This window comes from Ornithodoros turicata, chromosome 4 (genome assembly GCF_037126465.1).
Source record: "Ornithodoros turicata isolate Travis chromosome 4, ASM3712646v1, whole genome shotgun sequence".
Taxonomy (NCBI): domain Eukaryota; kingdom Metazoa; phylum Arthropoda; class Arachnida; order Ixodida; family Argasidae; genus Ornithodoros; species Ornithodoros turicata.
Genome location: NC_088204.1, coordinates 83,466,414 through 83,479,278, shown reverse-complemented (window position 1 = coordinate 83,479,278; position 12,865 = coordinate 83,466,414). Strand labels below are relative to the sequence as shown.

At 43.6% G+C, this 12,865-nt stretch overlaps 1 protein-coding gene and 1 long non-coding RNA gene across 4 annotated transcripts in view; one reads left to right on the top strand and one right to left on the bottom strand.

The window, feature by feature from the left end:
- Positions 1–12,551, top strand: part of LOC135392207 (protein rhomboid-like) — a 45,212-nt gene extending 32,661 nt beyond the window's left edge. Inside the window, exons 5-10 of one of the 3 annotated variants that reach the window (XM_064622920.1) lie at positions 4,965–5,207; positions 10,028–10,170; positions 10,223–10,335; positions 10,396–10,496; positions 10,552–10,606; positions 11,729–12,551. In XM_064622920.1, the coding sequence (XP_064478990.1) occupies positions 4,965–5,207; positions 10,028–10,170; positions 10,223–10,335; positions 10,396–10,496; positions 10,552–10,606; positions 11,729–11,961 (888 nt within the window). In that variant the 3' untranslated portion in view covers positions 11,962–12,551. Of the gene's footprint in view, positions 1–4,964; positions 5,208–10,027; positions 10,171–10,222; positions 10,336–10,395; positions 10,497–10,551; positions 10,607–11,710 lie in introns of all 3 variants that reach the window. The other 2 variants (XM_064622919.1, XM_064622921.1) reach the window with 2 other exon arrangements.
- On the bottom strand, positions 5,553–6,632 carry LOC135392208 (uncharacterized). The gene is made up of 2 exons (XR_010422177.1): positions 6,509–6,632; positions 5,553–5,784 (listed from the first exon to the last, which is right to left on the bottom strand). It is a non-coding gene; the product is annotated as an uncharacterized LOC135392208 (long non-coding RNA).
- Positions 12,552–12,865: the final 314 nt, after the last annotated feature.

The window sequence follows — 12,865 nt, the reverse complement described above, 5'->3', positions numbered from 1 at the left end:
TTGCAGAAATGGTTGCTGGCAGAAATGATTGGCCAGGAGAGCGGTACAACCGCTTCTTCGTAGCAGACGACTGCAGGTATGAAGTTTTAAATCACGTAATGTAAGTAGATCGAATCAAAAATGAGCAAAGATGTATGTATAAATAAAATGCAATTATATAATGCAAACTCTTACGTATAAGGGTCATCCTTTTTGCTATTTCCTTGGTATCAGGGTCTTAACTAGGCCTAATGTTACGACGAAACATCCCATTTTCGCGTAAATAACGATGGCGGAGCGAAACTTGAAGCTGATTTTGCAGAAGCGTACATGAGGATATATACTCAGAGTATGAAATTAAAGGAGTCTGTGAAAAAATTTTGTCACGAAATCTCCGCTTCGCTGTTCCAAGCACCATCCTCCATCTTGGAGAAAATTTGGTGTCATGGCAGCGCCCATGGAAAATGGTAACCAATGAAATGCGCCCAAGTTTGATTGACAGGTCGAGCCCCTTTTTTAGGCTCCTCCTAATGGCCAGACTCCCTTTGGCATACACGGCGCTGCGGCGTAGCAGTGGAGCGGTGCGACGCCTGGTGTCAAACAACCTCCTGTACAGCGGGCAACACTGAAAATTGGTATTACACACTATTACATCGGAACTTCGTTATTTTAGTAACCATATTATTAGTTTTCCTGTTTACATATGCATTCTGAAACCCCTGTTAACAGTTTAACCTGTTAACCTCTGTTTTTGCCAAGTAACCCAGCGCTGGCCGCTTTTCGATGGAGGTTCTCCCTACTTCTCTGCTGCGCCTGTGCGCTCCTTCTGTTCACGGCCTCTTTCGAACGAACAAACTCTCTCTGTGGACCTGTGTGAACAAACAAGTCCCGACGCTGTCTGGCTTCTTGAACGTCTGACACATTTTTTTTTCAACTGCTCACATTTCATTTCAGTTCGCTTATCCGTTTATCCTCAGATGTGGATCGTTGTGTGGATTGCAGGGGCGGATTTTATGGTGGATTCGTATGTCGGGCCCAGTGTTATACGCATGCAGTGTGGTTGCCGCCGTATGCGTCAGGAGTACGGATTCATTTCGAGTGCCTAGTACAGTGTTGCCCGTAATCTTTAATTGTAATTTTCTAATTAGTTGCACCGTCGATTGGAATGAAACTTTCGCAGTTTTTGTCCTGGCTTGGACTATCGAATAGCCACAGTAAATGACATTTCATCAGTGCTGCTTTACGGTACCTTTAAGTCGAACACGACTAGAGGGAGGACAGGGATGTAGCTAAATATTCGGAAATCGTAGACAAAACATTTGTGGATGGAGATAACGTAATATTGAAATGTGAGGGTTCCTTATGGGAAGCTTCCGAAACGACTGCGACGAGTACACAAAACACCTCTAAATGATTCGTGGCATAAAACTGTAATACTCTTTAGGTGGCGCCAAAGGGAAAAAGCCATTTTGGTTGCGCAGAGCCGTGTATAAAAAAAGGGCCATTACAATAAAACTTGATTGGTTGCCTGACACCAAAATTTCCCCATTATGGAGGCCCATCGCTTGAAACGGGATTCCCTCATAAACTTTGATTTCATTCTGTGAACATCATGTACTAACTATCTGCAAAATAGTTTTCGATCTGCCATCATTATTTACGCGAAAATGATGTTTCGTCGCTAATGTTAGGCCTAGTGAAGATCCCGAGAAAATAGCGGGAAAGACGCCACTGATGCGTAAAAATTTACATTGTATTACCAAATTTTATATATCTTGGCCAATTTTTGATTCCATCTGCGCATGCTGCGTGATTAAAGGTTGATACCGTCTGTACGAGGAGCAGTTCTCTCCATGTTCTGTTCCAATCTAACATGGTGAGGCCAAGTAAATAAGGCGTCGTTGGAGTTCCAGGTATAAACAGCCTTACTTTATAGACGGCTCCGCGTCTTGGATGGATAACAGCTTTCCCTTTGTATCGGGCGGTAGCATACGCCACATAGCCTTTAAAGAAAGTAATATTATAGCTACATATTGATCAATTCTCCAGCACACCTGGCGGTGACTAGACGCGTGCGGAAAACGCAATACCTCATTCGAAATGCACGGTGACCAATTTGCGTAGCAAATTTTCTTGTCACGCAACGTCTGGTTACCACGATATATATATATATTCATGGTATAAATGCGTCGTCGTGTACCACCGGAAGTTGGTACGCGCACACCCTGTACTGACAAACTGCAAAGCACTCTAAATTATGTGTCAGTGGTGCTGCTTCTCAAGATGATCACAAAAAGAAGCTTCCCTTTTTTTTTTCTTTTTTAATCGGAAGCGTCATTGTATTGCAACGCGCGTGCCGTCTTACCTTTCTTCTTTTATAATACTTCCGAGGGGGGTCGCACACCTGGTAGGCACAATGGTGGACAGATGTCCGCTACACTGGAAGGGGCGTTTTCCCCAACCTTTCTTCTGTCGTTGGCCCCGTAGGTAGAAACGACGCCTACATAAGTCAACTCTGTCGATGGCATCCACTCTATTTTTATCAACGTCCACAGAGTTTCACAAAGTGCTTCCATACATATCTGTCGAGTTTATTTGAGAAAGAGACGCTTTCATTAGTTCGTTATTGAGATTGAGCATACTTCCTGGCTGGTTCAAGACCATCAAGAGGCATTGACCACGGTGGACAGTTGGACCTTTTGGCGGCTAATGAAAAAAAAAAAAAAAACTTTCCGTTGACAGAACGCTTGGGTTTCTGTACCGTAAGTTTGGCAGTCATGTTACAAAGGAACTTCGCTTGGCTACCCGCCATGAATGGAGCTTTTCAGTCGCTCCTCACAAAGAATTTCCGTCTTGTGTGCGGTTCCGTCAAATAAGCCCAAATTTCTGGAGGTCTTTCATTGGATTCAGCGGCACATTGCAAGACAAAACGGCAACGTATTTCGTGTTTTGCCGACGATAATGTCGTATGAGCGTCATCAACATCTCCGCGAGTGTTACGAAAAAGAAAAAAAGAAAACGTCTAATGTCGGTGTTTTGTCGACAAATCTTTTCAGATTTCTCGTAATCGAAATATCACCGCCATCGGAACGTGATTGTTCCTCTTTGCCTCGGTTTGTTCCTGTTATCGACAGAGGATATTTCAAAAATATATTTCTTGGTCAGAATGGAGTGAATACGGTCGATTGCTTCGTGAGTTGATATGCCGTTGTTTAAAAATTCCATGTAACAAATTAACCTCTTCGCTTCACGGGTTTTCGATGTCTGTCCCTTTAGCGATTGAAAACCACATTTTAGCGGCCGTTAGGGTTAGTAGGGCGTACACGCTGGAACAGCATATGTTGGTTAGTTGACTATCAGTTCGTTGTTGGTATTTTCCATCGCGGAACTGGCAATTTTAGGCAGTTTATTTTCAATCAGGGGGACCACGAAACATTTATTTCCGGCAGTTTATTTTTGCCACGAGGGTTTGGACCGAAAAGCGGCCGATTCACACTCAATGCCTGGGTAACAGACAAACAGAAAACGGGTCCACACGAGAGGGTCGTTTCCGCGACTTTGTGTCGACGCGAGAGGGCGCTCCCGGAGTCAGCTTCCGCTCTAGACCGGAAGTCGCTCCACCTGGTGATTTTGTCCCCATATTCTCCATCAGTTAGTGACCCGAGCAACAGTAAAAAATTGAACCGTAAATAAAAACGAGAGGTTTTTACGCAAACCATTCTTTCACCACACATACCACGGAGTTGGTTATCAATCCAAGATATTTTTTGTGTTGTACGGCCCAGATCCACCGGGAATGCCAAATGGATTGGCGAAGATCATGAACGTAGTGAGCACGAGAAGAAGAAAAATCCCGTCAATCGGCAGAACGGGAATGTCCCACAGTTTACTGAGGACTTCCCCCTTGGAATGAAACAAAGACACACTCCTCCTTCGTAAGACATTCCCGAACAATACAGGCACGCGCAAACAGCACAAAGAAAAAAGTCGCGGCAGACTCTCTCACTTTCTCTTTCCACCTTTTCTGGCGTACGGAGCCAGTCGGCATTCGGGAGCCGAGGGGATCACTTGGACGAACGTGTCCAATCATGTCTCAGCGGAACCATAGTATGCTCAAACATGCAGGTGTGAGTTTGTGTTGAGTAGCAGACGACCGGTCGTCCCATCCGATGGATTTTAATGGATTTCTCGCCTTCTTGTTGGGGGCAGACTGAAATGTGTCGTCTGCTTTGCTGTTCGACAGGTGAGGCTCAAATTATTGTTTTCTTTACAAAGTGTCACGCGATACCAATAGCAAATGCGCTAACATATCGTTAGTTTTGACATTTAGATGGAAGGGCGTGTTCACTGCTATTTCACAAGACCATTTGCTGTGGTTCTTGCTGGTCGATACCATCGTTTTGACGCGGTAGTTTACTTTTTTTTCTGATTCCTTTTGTTGCGTGGCAACTGTGCGTGGGCAGACAGGTCGGACTCTGTTGTGGAATCAGTCATTTATGTATGACGACCAAACGCGTCGGTATTCCAACTTTGGCGTCGAAACGCGCATTAATAGCGGAAGTTCCGCGGGTGCCGCCAGTATTTTTAGCGGTCGTCGCGACACCGTTTCAAGTCAGCGACCGCCTCGAATGTCCCATAGTGCTTCCTCCGTCCATTATACCGTCTCTCGAAAAATGTACGCTTTCTTAGTATAGTAGTTTTCGTTGTGCATCAGCCATGAAATACGCCTTTGTCTGTGGTACTGACGACGCAAGCAAAGCACTGGTCGATACAAGCCATTGTCCCGATTGGGGTCATCATGTAAATGTGACTATTGTGCAGTCGTGTGAAAATTGCCAAATAAAGGCCAACAAAATGCGTACATATTTTGACACGATAAAAGACCATTAACCTGTTCCTCGTTTCCCACGACTAGCGGTGACCTCTGACGACGCCCACACCGGGTGGTCTGAAAAAGAGAAAAAAGATGATCGTTTTGATCGCAGATGAGCGGCAAGCGGTCTAGGAGCTTTAAGATCGCCGTTCATCGCCGGGACGACCGACAAGTTTGGCAACCGACAGGCAGCAACAACACACTTCTCTCCGAGAACCATCAGGACTTTTTCGGCAAGATGGTCAAGGCCATCGCCACGGAGTTCCTGCCTGATGTTCGAGATCGCAAGTATTACGCCGACCATTACACTTGCAAGCCTCCGCCTTTCTTCATCTTCGTCGTTACACTAGTCGAAGTAAGTAATCAATATGTATACACATTAGAGGTGAAGCCTCAGGTTTCATCAATCAAGTGATTTCGTTTGGAAATTATAATTTGAGTCAATATTTTGACAACCCATTTCTGCGTCCTCAAGGGCGGTATTTTGGGCTGTCGTCTGCTATTGCCCAAAGCAGATTTCTTTTCTCTCCGACAACGGAAAGCGACCCACATGTCGCGCCCCAAATGACGGTATTTTGGGAAAGCAGTTTGTTTCGTGGTATGTCTTCTGTATAAGGAGCAACAATGGAGATATTTTTGACTCCTTCCTGGTTTCTTTTAAGGAAAATACAATCATAAGGATCCGTGAACCGTATCACCCTCTTTTTCTAGACATCTTTACTTATTACCACCCACACAGCCGCATGAACCTCTTGAAGCGTGTCGACCTCTGGCGACGAAGAAACGCGGTCGTCATGCACGAAAAGATGTCCGCCAGGTGGCACGCGTAGGTGCCAGTGACGCGTGCCGTCTTATTCCTTTCTGGAATTACAATGGGTAATTTTGTAGACTGTTCAGGCGTCCGATTTGGATCAGGGCAGGTATCTTGAAATCTAGAAGGAAAACTAATTGTGAGATAACTCATGTTCTGAGGCTGGAACACATGTAGAAAGGACAAATACATACAGCGCCTCAAATGCCTAAGAAATTAATGATGAAAGATGCGAGTCACTGAAAAGGTTAGCCAGCTGTAGGACCCGAACCCACATCTCATATTCAATTGATGCCGCTTGCGTCGATCCCGTCGTATGAGTGTGTGTAAGAGTGGGGATGAGTGAGAGAGAGTGGCTGGTTTGTCTCTTCCTATGACGCGCCCTTGGAAGTCGCTGGAGAGGTTTGTTAGCTTAGCTGGACCGGTAATCCACAAGATGTGGACTGACTTTCATCGTTCGTCGCTGGGGTTTCCACAGGGAAAGTTTGAACAGCGACCAAGTCGATCGCATTGTCCGATAAGGAACTCGCATACCTCAACATGTGTAGGCTTCAATAAAATGTTGCAAGTTGTTGTAAAAGTGTTAGCATGCTTTGACGCCGCCCAGAAACCCACTTAGCAGCCATCTGGTGGGTGTGCGCCAGCTGGTTGCCTCGTGAATTGAACTGGATGAAATGCGCCCTCAAATCGGGAGTTTTCAGACACTCTCTTCCTGTTGTCTGCAGATGCAATACACATTGGCTTAGTTTGGACTTGTCCTTCTTAAGAGCGAATAAAATGAGAATTTGTAGCAGACGTCATAGGAGCTGTGGCAAGTGCATGATAACAGTTTGAAAAAATATTACCGTTTCCCGAAATGGAAGCATTTGGCAACATAGCCACTCCGTATTTTGCGTGCGTGCCTCGAAGATCGTCTGCCGACGCTAAACAGGAAGTACGTCACGAAAAATCTCTAGCATCCGGAACGGAGTCGAGAACACTCGCGCTCAGGGGCGCCCACTATTGAAGGCCACCGCGATGTTCTTCCTCTTCTTCTTCTTCATGGCAAATCGGCCGATAGCGAAGACCGCACGGCTTTGCACATGTGTCGTGAACAACGCTCGGCATCAATATGGCGTCGACGGACAATACGAGTTAGGCTCCTCCTGTCTCTCTATGAAAGGCTAGCTGTATGAAAAGGGAGTGCTTTTCATTGCTTTAAATGGGGCATTCCTTCGGTATATACCTTCTTGTAACTATTGCCATCATTATTTACGGGAAAATGACACGTTTCATGCTGGCATTAGGCCTAGTCAACACCAGGATCCCAAGAATTGCGTAAAAGGGATGTAGTTCCGTAGCTGGACTTATGGCTTTTTTTTTAGCAAACTGGGATAAAGATCAAATAACGAGATGGTTTTACCAGATAGAAGAGAAAATAAGGCATCAAATTAATCAAGAATCTATGTGGTATGTCGTGCGAAACGTATAAAAATTAAAATTTTGTGCCCGTTTCTTCAAGATGATGTGGCACGTTTACTGAGGTTCCCAGGACCGAACCAGCGGCACAGTCTCATGCCAGCGACACCTAGTGTGTGCCTTGGGAGCCCCCCCCATAACCCCACCGAACGACCCTACCTTTTGTAAGATGGCAGCGTCCGAGTCCGTTAGGCTTAGCATTGCAGCGTTGCTCCCGCGCTACAAGTGCTTCAGCTGGTGTTGTTGAACTGCATATAAAAAGAACTTGTAGAGCACACATTCGGTACGTAGCCTTCTTTCACTCGAATGCATTATTGGGCTTTTAAACACGCTCGCTACTTCTTTAAAGCCATAAGTCCCTCCACAGAACTACACCCTGTGAAGGTTTAGATTGTATTACCGAATTTTATTTATATTTTGTATTGCATCTGAGTATGTTGCGTGATTAAAAGTTGCAGCCATCTGTGAATGAAGAAGCAGTTGATAAAGGTGTCCACATGGGGTATCTGTTTCAATCTAAACCAGTCCAGTTCCCCAACACAGTGTCATCCATTAATAGGAGACCTCTTTGTGGTGTCAAATATCCTGACGGTTCACCTGTCTGTAAGTGGAATGTGCCAAAAAATGTGTTACCTCCAAAGAAAATGTATTGCAGGAATGTCGCACATTTTTTCTACTTTCATCGTATCATCATGGATGTTATTGGGCACTCTCCTTCCAATGGGGCCATTCCTATGGGAAAGGGACACCAACATTCCCAAATAATGTGGAATTGAAACAATGCCATTCAAAGAGTCATCCCTGGTAACGTGACAATGTTCCAGCTTGTGGCAACACTGCATTCCAGGATTTGGCTCTCCTAGCCAATGAGGAATTGGAGCATCATGGTGAAATATAACACTGAAATGGAACATTGTGGGCTTTTGGTACCGTTTCATCTGGCTACCTTGGGACTAACAAGTGGAAAGATGTTTAGAATTGACCTAGCTTTCTGACATTACAATCTCACAAGCTGAATGGTTGATGGTGTGCGACGTCAAAATGTCATGTGGCTATTGTTTCCAGGGCATTGCAGGGCTCATAGCCACAGTTGCTTTGTGGAATTTAAAAAGCCCATTTATTGCCCCTTTAAAGGTGAAATACGTGAAAATGAATTTAATGGGATTTTGCTCATCTCTGGCAACGGTGTGTGAACCGACGTCACTGGAGGCTGTCACAAAATGTGCTCTTCCGACTCTCCATTTATGTGGAAGCAGGCAGTGGCTTATTTTATATTCTTCTTGGAAGGCATCTCCGAGTGGGGATATGTTTAATGCTGAAAAAACAAAACAAAGGGAAAGGTCTCCAAGCGGATATTGCATTAACTTTAGAATATTTGTGGACACCACCTTTATATAAGAGTGAAATGTGGATACTGAATTGACAGCTCAAAATGTGGTTGGAGCTCCCATTAATAGACTTTTTTACGAGACTGGCTCATCTTTGCTGATGGGTCGCTGAATTGCTCAGAACCCCAGTGAAAGCAGAGAGTTCATAAAGCCCTCCTTCTTTCTGATACCCATAGTTCGAAGTGGGTCTAAGGGATTTTCTCAAATTCTGAACCTAATTTCCAACCAAGGTGTCCTGGGGGACTAGATTCGAACTGTATTAGTGTAAAGGGTCTTATAGCAATTGAATGCAGAAAATAAAATACAAATTACGAGCTAAACAGTACTTGATCGAACGAGGAACAGGAGCTTCGTCACCACGTTTTTTACCTTAATGATCTCAACTTTCCACAAAACTGTGCAGTATTGCGTAGTGTTCTACAAAATTTGAAAATATTTGCAATCTAGAATAAGAATCTATTCCAAGAATATTCCTGGTATGCGCTACGAGGCACAGGATAGTTCGTTGACTGATAATCAGGTTTGTCAAGAATTGAGTCATTCTTCAACACTGCAAATGTTGCACATACAATGGTGCAGTGCAGCATCATGAAACAAGCATGCTATGGCATCACATAGCAAATCAAAAGCAAACAGGATAAAGCTCAGGGTAGGCTTGCTTTACGTGCATGTGCCCACCAATGACGGAGGTGCACACGAAAATTATGTATCATGTGAACGTTAAGTTTATTACGCAGGCAATCCTATCTTCTGCATGGGCTAGCTTCAAGCACAGTTTAGGTGTGTACAGGTAAAGAATAACAACTTTGTGTCAATAATAAACTGAAACATCTGCCACATTCAAGCTTTGAATTACCAGCACAATGCACACACACATAATGTCGAGAAACTTGGCTCCCTCTTTTTTAATTTCAAATACTGCCAGCTCTCAATGGACAGTTGACGAAAATGCACTAAACTCTTTGTTCGCAAAAGAAATACGGAATGAGGTGATGATGGATGAGCAACGTTAAATAATTTTTCTGTATCGTTACCCCAGCCCTTCTAGCGGGTGAAACTCCTCTTGCGCTGTTTGATAATGTTGTCCAGATGTAGATATTCAACATTACTCCGCTTTTAGCCTTTGGCACCTAACTCATCATGTAAATCTCATCGCTGATACTTGTTTACTTGCTTTTACCTGCCACATCATTCATCCTCATCTCTCACCATAGTTATGGCATGGCCACCTTTGTGCCATTAAACCTATAATCATTAATGAGATAATGCACTTTGGGGGCCTCCTTCATACCATTGTAGTACTGTGCCCACCGTACCCAATAAATGATAGGATTCACAAATGAAGCAGGTCAAGAGGCAAAATGCGGTATCGTGGGTTCCAATAGACCTTTTAGAAAAGCAAGCACGCAAGGGGAACAGAGGTACAGGAAGAACAACAACATTCGACAGAGCATCTTTTTAAAATGGTCTATTTAAAGTGTGGCTTGAAAGTGATGTTCTCATAAATGTTGGTTCCAGCTTGGATTCTTCACATACTACACAGTAATAACGGGAGCCGTGACAACAACAGGACCAGTTCCCATCGACAGCTTCTTTATCTACCGTCCTGATAAAAGAATCGAAGTGTGGAGGTTTATTTTTTACATGGTGCTGCATGCAGGGTAAGCGTCGCGAGTTCCAACCATCAATGTACCAAACTTGGTATTATTTCAGTTGGATCCATTTGTTGTTCAACTTGCTTGTTCAGATGTTGGTTGGGCTTCCTCTAGAGATGGTCCATGGGTCTCTTCGAATAGGCACTGTCTACATGGCTGGGGTACTGGCAGGTAGGTACATACATACCCCCATGCAATGTAGAAGAGGTAGAAAGAATCTCTTCCCTGCAGGTTCCCTGGGTACCTCTGTGTTTGACACGGATGTCTATCTGGTTGGAGCATCGGGTGGTGTCTATGCATTACTTGCGGCGCATTTAGCCAACGTATTATTGGTGAGTACAACATTTGCCACGTTTCTTTTCATTACAGTATTTATCCTCATTGCAGAATTATAATCAAATGCAGTTCGGCCTGGTAAGGCTTGTAGGAGTTTTTGTAATCGGTAAGTGGATATCTTTTACGACGCATTATTATGACAAACTTTTAAAGGGAGTGTAAAATGTACCTCCATGGTTCTATGTACCATGTTTTTCTTCATTCACTACATATTTCTTATATAAGAAAAAGCTACCAGAGCAGCTTAGATACCCTTTTTTGTGGGTGAGTGGACATCCTCTCTGAGATAGTTTGTAACTGTGAGATGACTGATTATGTAAAATTATTAATCAATACTGTAATTGAAAGCCATTCTGTTTGGGTAAAAATCCTGTAATTTGTGCATGTTGAAATATTAATCGCCGAATTTCGCGATGCAAATGAGCCATAACTAAGGCCACCCGTTTTCCATGGTTGAGCAAAAATGCACGGAATTGCGACGCTTTTTTTGGCGTAAATTGTATTTGAACCGGATTGACTTGTTGTGTCCTGCACCATTTTTTGTCTTCAACTTGAGAAAATGAACGCCACAAACGTTCCCGGAATTGAAAATCCGTGGCAAGTAGTAACACCGGCGGTTACTTTCTCGCTCTGTGCATTTTGAGTGCAAAATGTGGAAATGCCTAACAAAGATGCCAAGCAATGGAGGACCAAGACTTTCTTTTCTGCTGGCCTTGTGCAAAAACTATTGACCACCAACGCAAGCACATTAGAAGGCACTGGAAGAATGTGGACCCAACTTTCTCCCACTCATTAGCGTAGTCATCTTCATTGTAGTCCGCTCTACGTTGCTTTAATTGGTGTGCCCAGCAGGATGAAGGTCAAGTTCTTGGATGATGTAATGCACATTCTCATCTAAGGATACTGCTAAGCTCTTGACCAATTTCAACATTAAAAAGTGGGAAGCGATACTCAAAACACTGCAGTGCTGGAAACAGATGCTTTCAAAATGAAAAGAGTTTTAGATGCACCATAAACCCAATGTGGAACAATGGAGCTCCCTTCTTGGTAACAAACTCTGGTCTCGGTAAGTCGTGCACTGATAATAAACTAGCCACGAGCAGTCCCAAATGATATTTTTCACTCGCCATAAGGTGGCAAGAAATGCCTCTCGAGTATAAATTGTACAAATATTGTGTAAAAAATGAGTCTTTTTTTACACAGCTTGTAGTATTTGTCTTTTGTGCAGCTTCTGCAGATGTGGGCTTTGCCATCTACGACCGGTACGCCGCAGAGCAACGAGGCCCACCCGTCTCCTACGTGGCCCACTTGACTGGAGCACTTGCAGGGCTCACCATTGGACTTCTTGTTCTGAAAAACTTTGAGCAGAAGCTCCACGAACAGTTGTTGTGGTGGCTGGCATTGGGTGTGTATGCGGCGTGTACGCTCTTTGCCGTGCTCTTCAATGTCTTCAACTACTGAACAATCTACTATGGTATTTGAATGCCTTCACAAAAATGCGAGATATTTATTGAAACCAAAGAAGGCAACAAATCTTCTCAGGGATGGACTGCGTGTGAAAAACTTGTACTTGCTACAACGTGGAAACATCGTCCCAGTACTTTTTGTTGCATTTTGCTCCCCTTCTATTTTCTGCACGATTAATTTATTAATGTGTCTTTTGGTAGTTGCTTCCACAAGATCAAGTTGTCTATAGAGCTTTATTTATTTTATCCAAGGAGTGTAGAAGAAAGGGTGTTTTTAACATGTAGAGTATATACCTCATTAGTTCCTTCAATGTGTGTTTTATGCGATTAATTGGAATCATTTGATGGGTTTGCTTTTAGCTAGAAAACCAATTGCAAACACACAGGAGCGAAGCAAATACTCTCACAACTGTGCAAAAAGTGGGTTGCTCATTAGCATTCCTTTTCAATTGCTACTACACAAAATACTACGCCCTTCTAAATGCCAGTCATTGTCATTCCATTATTCTTTGTGTGTACAATTGTGGAACATTTAGATGTAGAAAGTAATTTATTTCAGATTATTAAAACGTTTTGCACATTCAATATTTTCTGAAGGACAATTTACACATTGCTTACACAAAAGTGGACAATAGCACTATGTAGCAGAGAACTGGTTTCTTTTTTTTTCATGTTTTTTTGTGGAATAAACTCCACACTTTTGTGTTGAAACTGCGCTAAGGACGTCAAAGATATGCCCAAGAACTGACGTAAGTAATGTGTGCATCTAAATCCGAGGGCTCCAACACGCGACGCAACGAAAAAAGGGGGAAAGTCAACGTGGAATCCCAACCAGGGTGTCGAACCGAAACGTTTTTCGTTCCGGTTCTGCTCCGGAGCAAAAAAATAACGGTTCATAC